This window comes from Oncorhynchus mykiss, chromosome 5 (assembly GCF_057628025.1).
Source record: "Oncorhynchus mykiss isolate SJ-2025 chromosome 5, ASM5762802v1, whole genome shotgun sequence".
NCBI classification, from domain to species: domain Eukaryota; kingdom Metazoa; phylum Chordata; class Actinopteri; order Salmoniformes; family Salmonidae; genus Oncorhynchus; species Oncorhynchus mykiss.
Genome location: NC_143026.1, coordinates 2,865,001 through 2,878,820, shown reverse-complemented (window position 1 = coordinate 2,878,820; position 13,820 = coordinate 2,865,001). Strand labels below are relative to the sequence as shown.

The 13,820-nt window shown below is 43.7% G+C and overlaps 1 protein-coding gene across 1 annotated transcript in view; it reads left to right on the top strand.

Moving 5' to 3' along the window:
• Positions 1–3,388: 3,388 nt before the first annotated feature.
• The window catches only part of LOC110523080 (dnaJ homolog subfamily C member 25), an 18,887-nt gene continuing 8,455 nt past the window's right edge, over positions 3,389–13,820 (top strand). Inside the window, exons 1-3 of the mRNA XM_036976568.2 lie at positions 3,389–3,757; positions 7,311–7,463; positions 9,543–10,013. Coding sequence (XP_036832463.1) covers positions 3,407–3,757; positions 7,311–7,463; positions 9,543–10,013 — 975 coding nt within the window. The 5' untranslated portion in view covers positions 3,389–3,406. The remainder of the gene's footprint in view (positions 3,758–7,310; positions 7,464–9,542; positions 10,014–13,820) is intronic.

Genomic DNA, 13,820 nt, shown 5'->3' with positions numbered 1-13,820 from the left:
TCCACTCTACTCGGGAGCTAGTGGGGTCCACTCTACTCGGGCGCTAGTGGGGTCCACTCTACTCGGGCGCTAGTGGGGTCCACTCTACTCGGGCGCTAGTGGGGTCCACTCTACTCGGGAGCTAGTGGGGTCCACTCTACTCGGGAGCTAGTGGGGTCCACTCTACTCGGGAGCTAGTGGGGTCCACTCTACTCGGGAGCTAGTGGGGTCCACTCTACTCGGGAGCTAGTGGCGTCCACTCTACTCAGGTGCTAGTGGGGTCCACTCGGGAGCTAGTGGGGTCCACTCTACTCGGGAGCTAGTGGGGTCCACTCTACTCGGGAGCTAGTGGGGTCCACTCTACTCGGGCGCTAGTGGGGTCCACTCTACTCGGGCGCTAGTGGGGTCCACTCTACTCGGGCGCTAGTGGGGTCCACTCTACTCGGGAGCTAGTGGGGTCCACTCTACTCGGGAGCTAGTGGGGTCCACTCTACTCGGGAGCTAGTGGGGTCCACTCTACTCGGGAGCTAGTGGGGTCCACTCTACTCGGGAGCTAGTGGGGTCCACTCTACTCGGGAGCTAGTGGGGTCCACTCTACTCGGGAGCTAGTGGGGTCCACTCTACTCGGGAGCTAGTGGGGTCCACTCTACTCGGGAGCTAGTGGGGTCCACTCTACTCGGGAGCTAGTGGCGTCCACTCTACTCAGGAGCTAGTGGGGTCCACTCTACTCAGGATCAGGAGCTATTCTACTTTCCAAATCTAGAGTTTACACACCAAGGAGAGTCACTGCTCATCTTGCAACCCATCTTGTCCAATCAGTTAACATTTCCCCAAAAATATACATTGGATATATATATATAAATATACATTGGATATATATATAAATATACATTGGACATATATATAAATATACATTGGATATATATATATATATATTGCACCGTACACTATGTTCTGTACTTTTGTGTCACAGTAAAAAGGGGGGGTTGATTCTCGTCTGGAACACTTTTAGTTTCCAAATCCACTGAGTTTACACCCAGAGGGCCGTCTCTTCTCAGTGTGTGGCCCTTAAAAGTGGCAAATCATCTTAAATACAATATTTCTTTCATATTGGACATACAGTGCCTTCTGAAAGTGTTCATACTCGTGAGGAATGGGGGAGGGTCCTTTCAGAAAGACGCGGTGGGTATTTAAAAAAGTTCTTATGGCCTGTTTTGTACCGCAGAAAAGCCTAGACCAGAAAAGTCTGATCCGCAGCCTCGGCCTTTTAAAAACCAGTGGCAGTTGGTGATTGTGTGCTTGTTCTCTAAAGCAGTCTTTTGAGAGGGCAATATGAATACACTTTTTCACAATGGCATCCAAGACTGTTTTACATGAGTTATGAGAGAGGAAATTACTTAGTGGAAAGAAGTTCAAATGTTAAGCTTGAATGATGCAGCAGACTGATGAAATGAAGAAATATGCTTAAATTATACTCTAACAAAAATATGAACTCAACATGCAACAATTTCAAAATTGTTACTGAGTTACAGTTCATATAAGGAAAACAGTCAATTGAAATGAATTAATTAGGCCCTAATCTATGGATTTCACATGACTGGGTAGGGGCGCAGCCATGGGTGGGCCTGGTTCCCCAGTGGCTGGGCCTATGCCCTCCCAGGCCAGCCAATCAGAATGAGTTTTTCCCCACAAAAGGGCTTTATTACAGACAGAAATACTCAGTTTCATCAGCTGTCCGGGAGGCTGGTGTCGGACTATCCCGCAGGTTGTGGAGGTCCTGGGTTAACGTGGTTACACGTGGTTTGTGGTTATGAGGCCGGTTAGACGTACTTCTCTAAAACGACATTGTAGGCGGCTTATGGTAGAGAAATGAACATTAAATTCTCTGGAAACAACTCTGGTGGACATTCCTGCAGTCAGCATGCCAATTGCATGCTCCCTCAAAACTTGAGACATCTGTGGCATTGGGTTGTGTGACAAAAGTGAACATTTTAGAGTGGCCTTTTATTGTCTCCAGCACAAGGTGCACCTGTGTAATGATCATGTTGTTTAATCAGCTTCTTGATATGCCACACCTGTCAGGTGGATGGATCATCTGGGCAAAGGAGAAATGCTCACTAACGGATATAAACAAATTTGTGAGAAGTAAGCTTGGAAAATGTCTGGGATCTTTTATTTCATCTCATGAATCATGGGACCAACACTTTACATGTCACGTTTATATTTTTGTTCAGTATATATTTAAATATAAATGTGTTATTTATTTCATATAGTGGTGGGCACTAAAATAGATAATTCTATATGATATTGATATTGTTTGACATCGATATGATCAAGGCGTATTGTGCCTTATGCTTCCGGTTGACGTACACTATTCTGGAATAAAGCACACATGACTGTATCTGCAGGCACAAAGCCCTCTCACAGACCTTCCAACAGTCTGCTTAGCATACGATAAAAAACAAACGGTAAAACAGGCTGCTTAGCGTATGATAAAAAACAGTCTGCTTAGCATACTTAATTGTCTGCTGATGGTCCATCAATTGTGGATGAGCTTCCCGTTGTATTAAAAGCAGTCGTCTGGTTCAGAAAAGTGAACATTTACACAGTTGCAATGTATTTTCTACAAAACTATATGTTATCAATATGGAATCGTAAAATGCAACGTATATGTGTATAGATTTTCCATTTCGGTGCCCATCACTAATTGAATGGATTAATTTGATGAGGGATTGCAACTAATTAATGTACCATAAAGTGTGTTAAACCATAAATTTTTATTTTATAAATTGGGGACTGTAGTGGTGACTAGTGACTGTAGTGGTGACTGTGTACCTATAGCCTGGATGATATTCACTACGATTAAATTGTAAATAATTGAGATTGTCGTTTTGACTAAAAAAAAATTACTTATGTGTTTGTTTTTTGAGTTCTGATAGTTGAATGTATATAGAGGTATTGACTTCAGGACCATGGATAGTTGAATGTATATAGAGTTATTAACTTCAGGACCATGGATAGTTGATTGTATATAGAGGTATTGACTTCAGGACCATGGATAGGCACCCCATTTTAAGCAGTTTGACCACAGTGAAAGGCCAGCAACACTCCGTATTATTCAGAGCCCCATGAAATGACACCATATACACATTCTACAGAGCCAACTGAGATTTCCCTACAATACTTCTACTGCGGCATCCAGAATAGCTTCTGCTGTATTCCATGTACAGTGATTCACATTGGGACATGTTTTAAACCCACATCACTTAAATATGAACACATTTGAATCATTATTCATGTTTAGACAATTATTTGTCATATATCATTAATAAATTAAGGTTATTGACACTTTTCTACCACTACGTGTGGAATTTTGGGGGGAACATTTCCGAAATCCGTAACCCGGAAGTACTTTTTTTTTTTTTTTATGTTGCTGACGAGACGTGGATCAAATTCTGCGACTCATCAAGTGGTGAAAATGGCTGCACTCACTGAGTGTGGTCGAAACTGTGGTCAATGGATAGGCATTATATTCATTGTGGTGGTGGTTTTCGTACCGTCTGCCACGGCGCTTATCGAGGGACTGTATTGTGGCACCCAGATTTGTTACGATGTTCTCGGTGTATCGAGGGAAGCGGTTAAATCGGACATAGCCCGGGCTTACAGACAGATAGCCAGAAAGTATCACCCGGACAGATTCTCAAGTCTTGCAGGCGAGACAAGAGAAAGTGCTCATCAAAAATTTCTGCTCATTGCGACTGCATATGAAACGTTGAAGGTAAGTGGAGAAACCTGACATTTTGATTCGTTTCAGCTCATCTTTTCAAAGTAAAACGCCGCTTCTCCGGTCAGGTCGTTTACCGTCAACTTATGCTGTATGCCAATGTGGCACTTTTCTCAACTCCGTCAAAAAAAATGGCTTCAGTCAATTTGATCGTTTTGCCTTCTAGTGTAAAAATACTGTAAATGAACAGGTTCAAAGTCGTTATCATTGGGATGGTTTTTTCCTTCACATGCAGGTAGGGGCAGCCCGAGATGTTGGGAAAAGTTGTTGTAGTAATTCAGATGAGCAGTATGTATCTGGAGGTTGACATGGTCATCTCTGAATCAGATGATCAGTATCTAATCAGAGAGGATCCACTGAAATGTGTTTTGTCAGACGAGGCAAAGTTTGGAGGGTTCATGCTTACATAATAGTGAGTTTACGTTGACGCGTGAGGAGGATTGGGAGAGGGTCCTTTCAGAAAGAAGTGGTAGGTATTTTTTTAAGTTCCTATGGCCTATTTTGCACCGCCGATAAGCCGGGTCAAGAAAAGTTGGATCCTCAACCTCGACCTTTTAAATAAATAAAAAAACGAACAGTTTTTTTGTGTGTGTGTCCTTGGCCTCGATAACCACTACGGTGTTATTGCGGAAAATAGTACGCAGCATCATCTGGATAGGTGTTCGAAAAATGTTTAACATTTACCTTTATAACATTTCTGCCAAACCGTCCACGCATACAGTTTGACGCATACGTTCGATAAATCCAACGTATGAACCACACAGAACGCACTCTGCAACGCACTGCCTCTGCAAGGAAAACGCAGCGTTCCATTGGAAATGAATGTACTTCTGGTGAACCAAAATGCAATGACGCTGTCGATCACACGGAGGCGTTATGAGAGGGCAAGGCGGAAAAAGCCTTTTACACATTGGCATGCAAGACTGTTTTAATATGAGTTATCGGAGAGAACTGTGCATGTTATCTTAAAGGCAGAACTGCACTCCAACTCTGATAGGCTTGATACATACAGTACCAGGCACAACTACACTCCAACTCTGATAGGCTTGATACATACAGTACCAGGCAGAACTGCACTCCAACTCTGATAGGCTTGATACATACAGTACCAGGCAGAACTACACTCCAACTCTGATAGGCTTGATACATACAGTACCAGGCACAACTACACTCCAACTCTGATAGGCTTGATACATACAGTACCAGGCAGAACTGCACTCCAACTCTGATAGGCTTGATACATACAGTACCAGGCACAACTACACTCCAACTCTGATAGGCTTGATACATACAGTACCAGGCACAACTACACTCCAACTCTGATAGGCTTGATACATACAGTACCAGGCACAACTACACTCCAACTCTGATAGGCTTGATACATACAGTACCAGGCAGAACTGCACTCCAACTCTGATAGGCTTGATACATACAGTACCAGGCACAACTACACTCCAACTCTGATAGGCTTGATACATACAGTACCAGGCATAACTGCACTCCAACTCTGATAGGCTTGATACATACAGTACCAGGCACAACTACACTCCAACTCTGATAGGCTTGATACAGTACCAGGCATAACTGCACTCCAACTCTGATAGGCTTGATACATACAGTACCAGGCAGAACTGCACTCCAACTCTGATAGGCTTGATACATACAGTACCAGGCACAACTACACTCCAACTCTGATAGGCTTGATACAGTACCAGGCATAACTGCACTCCAACTCTGATAGGCTTGATACATACAGTACCAGGCACAACTACACTCCAACTCTGATAGGCTTGATACATACAGTACCAGGCACAACTACACTCCAACTCTGATAGGCTTGATACATACAGTACCAGGCAGAACTTTTAGAACATTCCAGGGTTTTTCTTTATTTTTTACTATTTTCTACATTGTAGAATAATAGTGAAGACATCAAAACTATGAAATAACACATATGGAATCATGTAGTAACCAAAAAATGTACGCAAATCAAAATATATTTTATATTTGAGATTCTTCAAAGTAGCTACCCTTTGCCTTGATGACAGCTTTGCAAGGGCTTGGTATTCTCTCAACCAGCTTCATGAGGTAGTCGCCTGGAATGCATTTCAATTAACAGCTGTGCCTTGTTAAAAGTTGTGAAATTTCTTTCCTTGATGCGTTTGAGCCAATCAGAGCCAATCAAGGTAGGGGTGGTATACCGAAGAGAGCCCTATTTAGTAAAATACCAAGTCCATATTATGGCAAGAACAGCTCAAATAAGCAAAGAGAAATGACAGTCCATCATTACTTTAATACATGATGGTCAGTCAATAAGGAAGATTTCAAGAACTTTGAACATTTCTTCAAGTGCAGTCACAAAAACCATCAAGCGCTATTATAAAACTTGCTCTCATGAGGACAGCAACAGGAAGGGAAGACCCAGAGTTACTTCTGCTGCAGAGGATAAGTTCATTAGAGTTACCAGCCTCAGAAATGGTCAATTAACTGCAGCTCAGATTGCAGCCCAAATAAATGCTTCACAGAGTTCAAGTAACAGACACATCTCAACATTAACTGTTCAGAGGAGACTGTGTGAATCAGACCTTCATGGTCAAATTGCTGCAAAGAAACCGCTACTAATGGACACCAATAAGAAGAGACTTGCTTTGGCCAAGAAACACGAGCATTGGACATTAGACCAGTTGAAATCTGTCATTTGGTCTGATGAGTCCAAATTTGAGATTTCTGGTTCCAACCGCCGTGTCTTTGTGAGACGCAGAGTAGGTGAACGGATGATCTCTTCGTGTGTGGTTCCCACCGTGAAGCATGGTGGAGGAGGGGCGCTTTGCTGGTGACACTGCCAGTGATTTATTTAGAATTCAAGGCACACTTAACCAGCATGGCTACCACCGCATTCTGCAGCGATACGCCATCCCATCTGGTTTGTGTTTAGTGGGACAATAATTTGTTTTTCAACAGGACATTGCCCCAACGCACCCAGTCTGTGTAAGGGCTATTTGACCAAGAAGGAGAGTGATGGAGTGCTGCATCAGATGACCTGGCCTCCACAATCACCCGGCCTCAACCCAATTGTAATAGTTTGGGATGAGTTGTACCGCAGAGTGAAGGAAAAGCAGCCAACAAGTGCTCAGCATATGTGGTAACTCCTTCAAGACTGTTGGAAAAGCATTCCGCATGAAGCTGGTTGAGAGAATGCCAACAGTGTGGAACGCTGTCAAGGCAAAGGGTGGCTACTTTGAAGAATCTAGAATAGAAAATATATTTTGATTAGTTTAACACCTTTTTTTTGTTTACTGCGTGTTATTTCATAGTTCTTTATGTCTTCTATTATTCTTCAATGTAGAAAATAGTACAAAACAAACAAACAATAAAAAAACCTTGAATGAGTAGGTGTGTCCAAACTTTTGATTGGTACTGTACATACAGCTCTCAATCATTCCGATACGGAGATATCTTCTTGTAACTTGTATCTTAGTACATGGCCTATAGCAATTAGCTAGTCGTCATAATAGTGTTATAAGGGCCATTTCCTCCTGTGTATCAGGATGAGGACTCCCGTAGAGACTATGACTACATGCTGGACCACCCTGAAGAGTACTACAGCCACTACTACACCTACTACAGGAGACGACTGGCACCTAAAGTGGACGTACGGATTGTCATTCTGGTCACCGTGGTTGCTATATCCATCTTCCAGGTAGGATCATACACATACTCGTATAGTGCACTATAAAGGGAACCGGGTGCAATAGGGCCCTGGTCCAACGTAGTGCACTATAAAGGGAACAGGGTGCAATAGGGCCCTGGTCCAACGTAGTGCACTATAAAGGGAACAGGGTGCAATAGGGCCCTGGTCCAACGTAGTGCACTATAAAGGGAACAGAGAGGCATTTGGTACATAGCAGTGTGTGTTTTCTCAATACCAATCATGAGCAGTAGAATGTCACCGTTTTGGAGGTTACGAATGGTACCGTTTGGAAAATGTAAGGTTAGGAATGGTACCGTTTGGTACATAGCAGTGTGTGAATAATCAGAAAGGTTCCGATGAACCCATTTCCTCCCCAGCTCCTGAGATGCACTCTCTGAACTCTCTAAATGTCATTTCTGTTTTTCAGTGGAAACTGTTTAGGCTACAGAACAACTATGCGGACTGCAGTGGTGGAAAAAGTACCCAACTGTCAAACTAAAATACTACTTGAGTAAAAGTAAAGATACCTGAATAGAAAATGACTCAGTCACCCAGTAAAATACTACTTGAGTAAAAGTAAAGATACCTGAATAGAAAATGACTGTCACCCAGTAAAATACTACTTGAGTAAAAGTAAAGATACCTGAATAGAAAATGACTCAGTCACACAGTAAAATACTACTTGAGTAAAAGTCTGAAAGTATTTAGTTTTAAATCTACTTAAGGATGTAATTGTTAAAATATCATTAAGTATCAAAAGTATAAATCATTTCCAATTCCTTATTTTTAGCAAACCAAACGGCACCATTTTCTTGTTTTTATTTATTTACGGATAGCCAGGGTCACACTCCAACACTCAGACATAATTTACAAACTAATCGTGTGTTTAGAGAGTCCGTCAGATCAGAGGCAGTAGGGATGACCAGGGATGTTCTCTGTTTAGTGAGTCCTCCAGATCAGAGGCAGTAGAGATGACCAGGGATGCTCTCTGTTTAGTGAGTCCTCCAGATCAGAGGCAGTAGGGATGATCAGGGATGTTCTCTGTTTAGTGAGTCCTCCAGATCAGAGGCAGTAGGGATGATCAGGGATGTTCTCTGTTTAGTGAGTCCTCCAGATCAGAGGCAGTAGAGATGACCAGGGATGCTCTCTGTTTAGTGAGTCCTCCAGATCAGAGGCAGTAGGGATGACCAGGGATGTTCTCTGTTTAGTGAGTCCTCCAGATCAGAGGCAGTAGGGATGACCAGGGATGTTCTCTGTTTAGTGAGTCCTCCAGATCAGAGGCAGTAGGGATGACCAAGGATGTTCTCTGTTTAGTGAGTCCTCCAGATCAGAGGCAGTAGAGATGACCAGGGATGTTCTCTGTTTAGTGAGACCTCCAGATCAGAGACAGTAGGGATGACCAAGGATGTTCTCTGTTTAGTGAGTCCTCCAGATCAGAGGCAGTAGAGATGACCAGGGATGTTCTCTGTTTAGTGAGTCCTCCAGATCAGAGGCAGTAGGGATGACCAAGGATGTTCTCTGTTTAGTGAGTCCTCCAGATCAGATGCAGTAGGGATGACCAAGGATGTTCTCTGTTTAGTGAGTCCTCCAGATCAGAGGCAGTAGGGATGACCAGGGATGTTCTCTGTTTAGTGAGTCCTCCAGATCAGAGGCAGTAGGGATGACCAAGGATGTTCTCTGTTTAGTGAGTCCTCCAGATCAGAGGCAGTAGGGATGATCAGGGATGTTCTCTGTTTAGTGAGTCCTCCAGATCAGAGGCAGTAGGGATGACCAGGGGATGTTCTCTGTTTAGTGAGTCCTCCAGATCAGAGGCAGTAGGGATGAGGGAGTAGGGTTGTCTTGATAAGTGCGTGAATTAGACCATGTTCCTGTCCTGCTAAGCATTCAAAATGTAACGAGTACTTTTGAGTGTATGGAGTAAATAGTACATTTAAAAAAATTTTTTTTTTAGGAATGTAGTGAAGTAAAGGTTGTAAAATAATATATAAATAGTAAAGTACAGCTACCCCCAGAAACAACTTACAGTAAGTAGTTATTTAATGTATTTTTACACCACTGCCTGATTGTGACTTAATTTTCCTCCTTCAGTACTACAGTTGGTGGGCCAGCTACACTGAAGCCATCAACTACCTATCAACGGTCCCCAAGTACCGTATCCAGGCGACAGAGATAGCCAAGCAGCTGGGTCTCCTGAACAAGACAAAAGAGAAGGGCAAGAACCGACGGTCCAAAGAGGAGATCCGGGAACAGGAAGAAGAGGTCATCCGTGACATCATCAAGAACAAGATCGACATCAAGGGAGGCTACCAGAAGCCTAAAATCTTGGACATCCTGCTCTGTCAGATTGTCCTGTTCCCTTACTGCCTGTGTGCCTATGTGGTCTGGTACTGTAAGTGGATCTACAGGTTCACCATCTGCAGAGAGGAGTACGGAGACGAGGAGAAGCTCTACATCATCAGGAGGAACATGAAGATGTCTCAGTCTCAGTTCGACAGTCTGGAGGCGGAGCAGAGAGACACGTTACTGGAGAGGCAGCTCTGGATCAAAGACAACTATGAGGTCTGTAGTAATGTTGATGTAGTAGCAGTAGCTGTAGTAGCAATAGCTGTAGTAGTAGCAGCTGTAGTAGTAGTAGTAGTAGTAGCAGCTGTAGTGGTAGTAGTAGTAGCTGTAGTAGTAGTAGTGGTAGTAGTAGTAGTAGCAGCTGTAGTAGTAGCAGCTGTAGTAGTAGCAGCTGTAGTAGTAGTATTAGTGGTAGTTGCAGCTGTAGTGGTAGTAGCAGCTGTAGTAGTAGCAGCTGTAGTAGTAGTAGTAGCAGCTGTAGTAGTAGCAGCTGTAGTAGTAGTAGCAGTAGCAGTAGCTGTAGTAGCAGTAGCTGTAGTGGTAGTAGCAGCTGTGGTAGTAGCAGCTGTAGTAGTAGTAGCTGTAGTAGTAGTAGTGGTAGTAGCAGCAGTAGTGGTAGTAGCAGCAGTAGTGGTAGTAGCAGCTGTAGTAGTAGCAGCTGTAGTAGTAGTAGTAGCAGCTGTAGTAGTAGCAGCTGTAGTAGTAGTATTAGTGGTAGTTGCAGCTGTAGTGGTAGTAGCAGCTGTAGTAGTAGCAGCTGTAGTAGTAGTAGTAGTAGCAGTAGCAGTAGCTGTAGTAGCAGTAGCTGTAGTGGTAGTAGCAGCTGTGGTAGTAGCAGCTGTAGTAGTAGTAGCTGTAGTGGTAGTAGCAGCAGTAGTGGTAGTAGCAGCAGTAGTGGTAGTAGCAGCTGTAGTGGTAGTAGCAGCTGTAGTAGTAGTAGTAGTGGTAGTAGCAGCTGTAGTGGTAGTAGCAGCTGTAGTGGTAGTAGCAGCTGTAGTAGTAGTAGTAGTAGCAGCTGTAGTAGTAGTAGCAGCTGTAGTAGTAGTAGTAGTAGCTGTAGTAGTAGTAGTAGTAGCAGCTGTAGTAGTAGCAGCTGTAGTAGTAGTAGTAGTAGTAGTAGTAGTAGTAGTAGCAGCTGTAGTAGTAGTACCAGCTGTAGTGGTAGTAGCAGCTGTAGTAGCAGCTGTAGTAGTAGTAGCAGCTGTAGTAGTAGTAGCAGCTGTAGTAGCAGCTGTAGTAGCAGCTGTAGTAGTAGTAGCAGCAGCAGCTGTAGCAGCTGTAGTAGTAGCTGTAGTAGTAGCTGTAGTAGTAGTAGCAGCTGTAGTAGCAGCTGTAGTAGCAGCTGTAGTAGTAGTAGTAGCAGCAGCTGTAGTAGTAGTAGTGCAGCTGTAGTAGTAGTAGTAGTAGTAGCAGCTGTAGTAGTAGTAGCAGCTGTAGTAGTAGTAGTAGTAGCAGCTGTAGTAGTAGTAGTAGTAGCTGTAGTAGTAGCTGTAGTAGCAGCTGTAGTAGTAGTAGCAGCTGTAGTAGTAGCAGCAGCTGTAGTAGTAGTAGTAGCAGCAGCTGTAGTAGTAGTAGTAGCAGCTGTAGTAGTAGTAGTAGCAGCAGCTGTAGTAGTAGTAGTAGCAGCTGTAGTAGTAGTAGTGCAGTAGTAGTAGTAGTAGTAGCAGCTGTAGTGGTAGTAGTAGTAGCAGCTGTAGTGGTAGTAGCAGCTGTAGTAGTAGCAGCTGTAGTAGTAGTAGCAGCTGTAGTAGTAGCAGCTGTAGTGGTAGTAGCAGCTGTAGTGGTAGTAGTAGTAGTAGCAGCTGTAGTGGTAGTAGTAGTAGCAGCTGTAGTAGTAGCAGCTGTAGTAGTAGCAGCTGTAGTAGTAGTAGTAGCAGCTGTAGTAGTAGCAGCTGTAGTAGTAGTAGCAGTAGCTGTAGTAGCAGTAGCTGTAGTGGTAGTAGCAGCTGTGGTAGTAGCAGCTGTAGTAGTAGTAGCTGTAGTAGTAGTAGCTGTAGTAGTAGTAGTGGTAGTAGCAGCAGTAGTGGTAGTAGCAGCAGTAGTGGTAGTAGCAGCTGTAGTGGTAGTAGCAGCTGTAGTAGTAGTAGTAGTGGTAGTAGCAGCTGTAGTGGTAGTAGCAGCTGTAGTGGTAGTAGCAGCTGTAGTAGTAGCAGTAGTAGTAGCAGCTGTAGTAGTAGTAGTAGCAGCTGTAGTAGTAGTAGCAGCTGTAGTAGTAGTAGTAGTAGCTGTAGTAGTAGTAGTAGTAGCAGCTGTAGTAGTAGCAGCTGTAGTAGTAGTAGTAGTAGTAGTAGTAGTAGTAGCAGCTGTAGTAGTAGTACCAGCTGTAGTGGTAGTAGCAGCTGTAGTAGCAGCTGTAGTAGTAGTAGCAGCTGTAGTAGTAGTAGCAGCTGTAGTAGCAGCTGTAGTAGCAGCTGTAGTAGTAGTAGCAGCAGCAGCTGTAGTAGTAGTAGTAGCAGCTGTAGTAGTAGTAGTAGCAGCTGTAGTAGTAGCTGTAGTAGTAGTAGTAGCAGCTGTAGTAGCAGCTGTAGTAGCAGCTGTAGTAGTAGTAGTGCAGCTGTAGTAGTAGTAGTAGTAGCAGCTGTAGTAGTAGTAGCAGCTGTAGTAGTAGTAGTAGTAGCAGCTGTAGTAGTAGTAGTAGTAGCTGTAGTAGTAGCTGTAGTAGCAGCTGTAGTAGTAGCAGCTGTAGTAGTAGCAGCAGCTGTAGTAGTAGTAGTAGTAGCAGCAGCTGTAGTAGTAGTAGTAGCAGCTGTAGTAGTAGTAGTAGCAGCAGCTGTAGTAGTAGTAGTAGTAGCAGCTGTAGTAGTAGTAGTGCAGTAGTAGTAGTAGTAGCAGCTGTAGTGGTAGTAGTAGTAGCAGCTGTAGTAGTAGCAGCTGTAGTAGTAGTAGTAGCAGCTGTAGTAGTAGTAGTAGTGCAGCTGTAGTAGTAGTAGTAGTAGTAGCAGCTGTAGTAGTAGTAGCAGCTGTAGTAGTAGTAGTAGTAGTAGCAGCTGTAGTAGTAGTAGTAGCAGCTGTAGTAGCAGCTGTAGTAGTAGCAGCTGTAGTAGCAGCTGTAGTAGTAGTAGTAGTAGCAGCTGTAGTAGCAGCTGTAGTACTAGTAGCAGCTGTAGTAGTAGCAGCTGTAGTAGCAGCTGTAGTAGCAGCTGTAGTAGTAGTAGTAGTAGTAGTAGTAGTAGTAGTAGTAGTAGTAGTAGTAGTAGTAGTAGTAGTAGCAGCTGTAGTAGTAGCAGCTGTAGTGGTAGTAGCAGCTGTAGTGGTAGTAGTAGTAGTAGTAGTGGTAGTAGTAGTAGTAGCAGCTGTAGTGGTAGTAGTAGTAGCAGCTGTAGTAGTAGCAGCTGTAGTAGTAGCAGCTGTAGTAGTAGTAGTAGTAGTAGTAGTAGCAGCTGTAGTAGTAGTAGCAGCTGTAGTGGTAGTAGTAGTAGCAGTTGTAGTAGTAGCAGCTGTAGTGGTAGTAGTAGTAGTGGTAGTAGTAGCAGCTGTAGTGGTAGTAGTAGTAGTAGCAGCTGTAGTAGTAGCAGCTGTAGTGGTAGTAGTAGTAGTAGTAGTAGTAGTAGCAGCTGTAGTAGTAGTAGCAGCTGTAGTGGTAGTAGTAGTAGCAGCTGTAGTAGTAGCAGCTGTAGTAGTAGCAGCTGTAATAGTAGCAGCTGTAGTGGTAGTAGTAGTAGTAGTAGCTGTAGTAGTGGTAGTAGTAGTAGCAGCTGTAGTGGTAGTGGTAGCAGCTGTAGTAGTAGTAGTAGTGGTAGTAGTAGCAGCTGTAGTGGTAGTAGTAGTAGTGGTAGTAGTAGCAGCTGTAGTAGTAGTAGCAGCTGTAGTGGTAGTAGCAGCTGTAGTGGTAGTAGCAGCTGTAGTGGTAGTAGCAGCTGTAGTAGCAGCTGTAGTAGTAGCAGCGGTAGTGGTAGTAGTGGTAGTAGTAGTAGCAGCTGTAGTGGTGGTAGTAGTAGTAGTAGCAGCTGTAGTAGTAGCAGCTGTAGTGGTAGTAGCAGCTGTAGTAGTAGTGGTAGTAGCAGCTGTAGTGGTAGTAGCAGC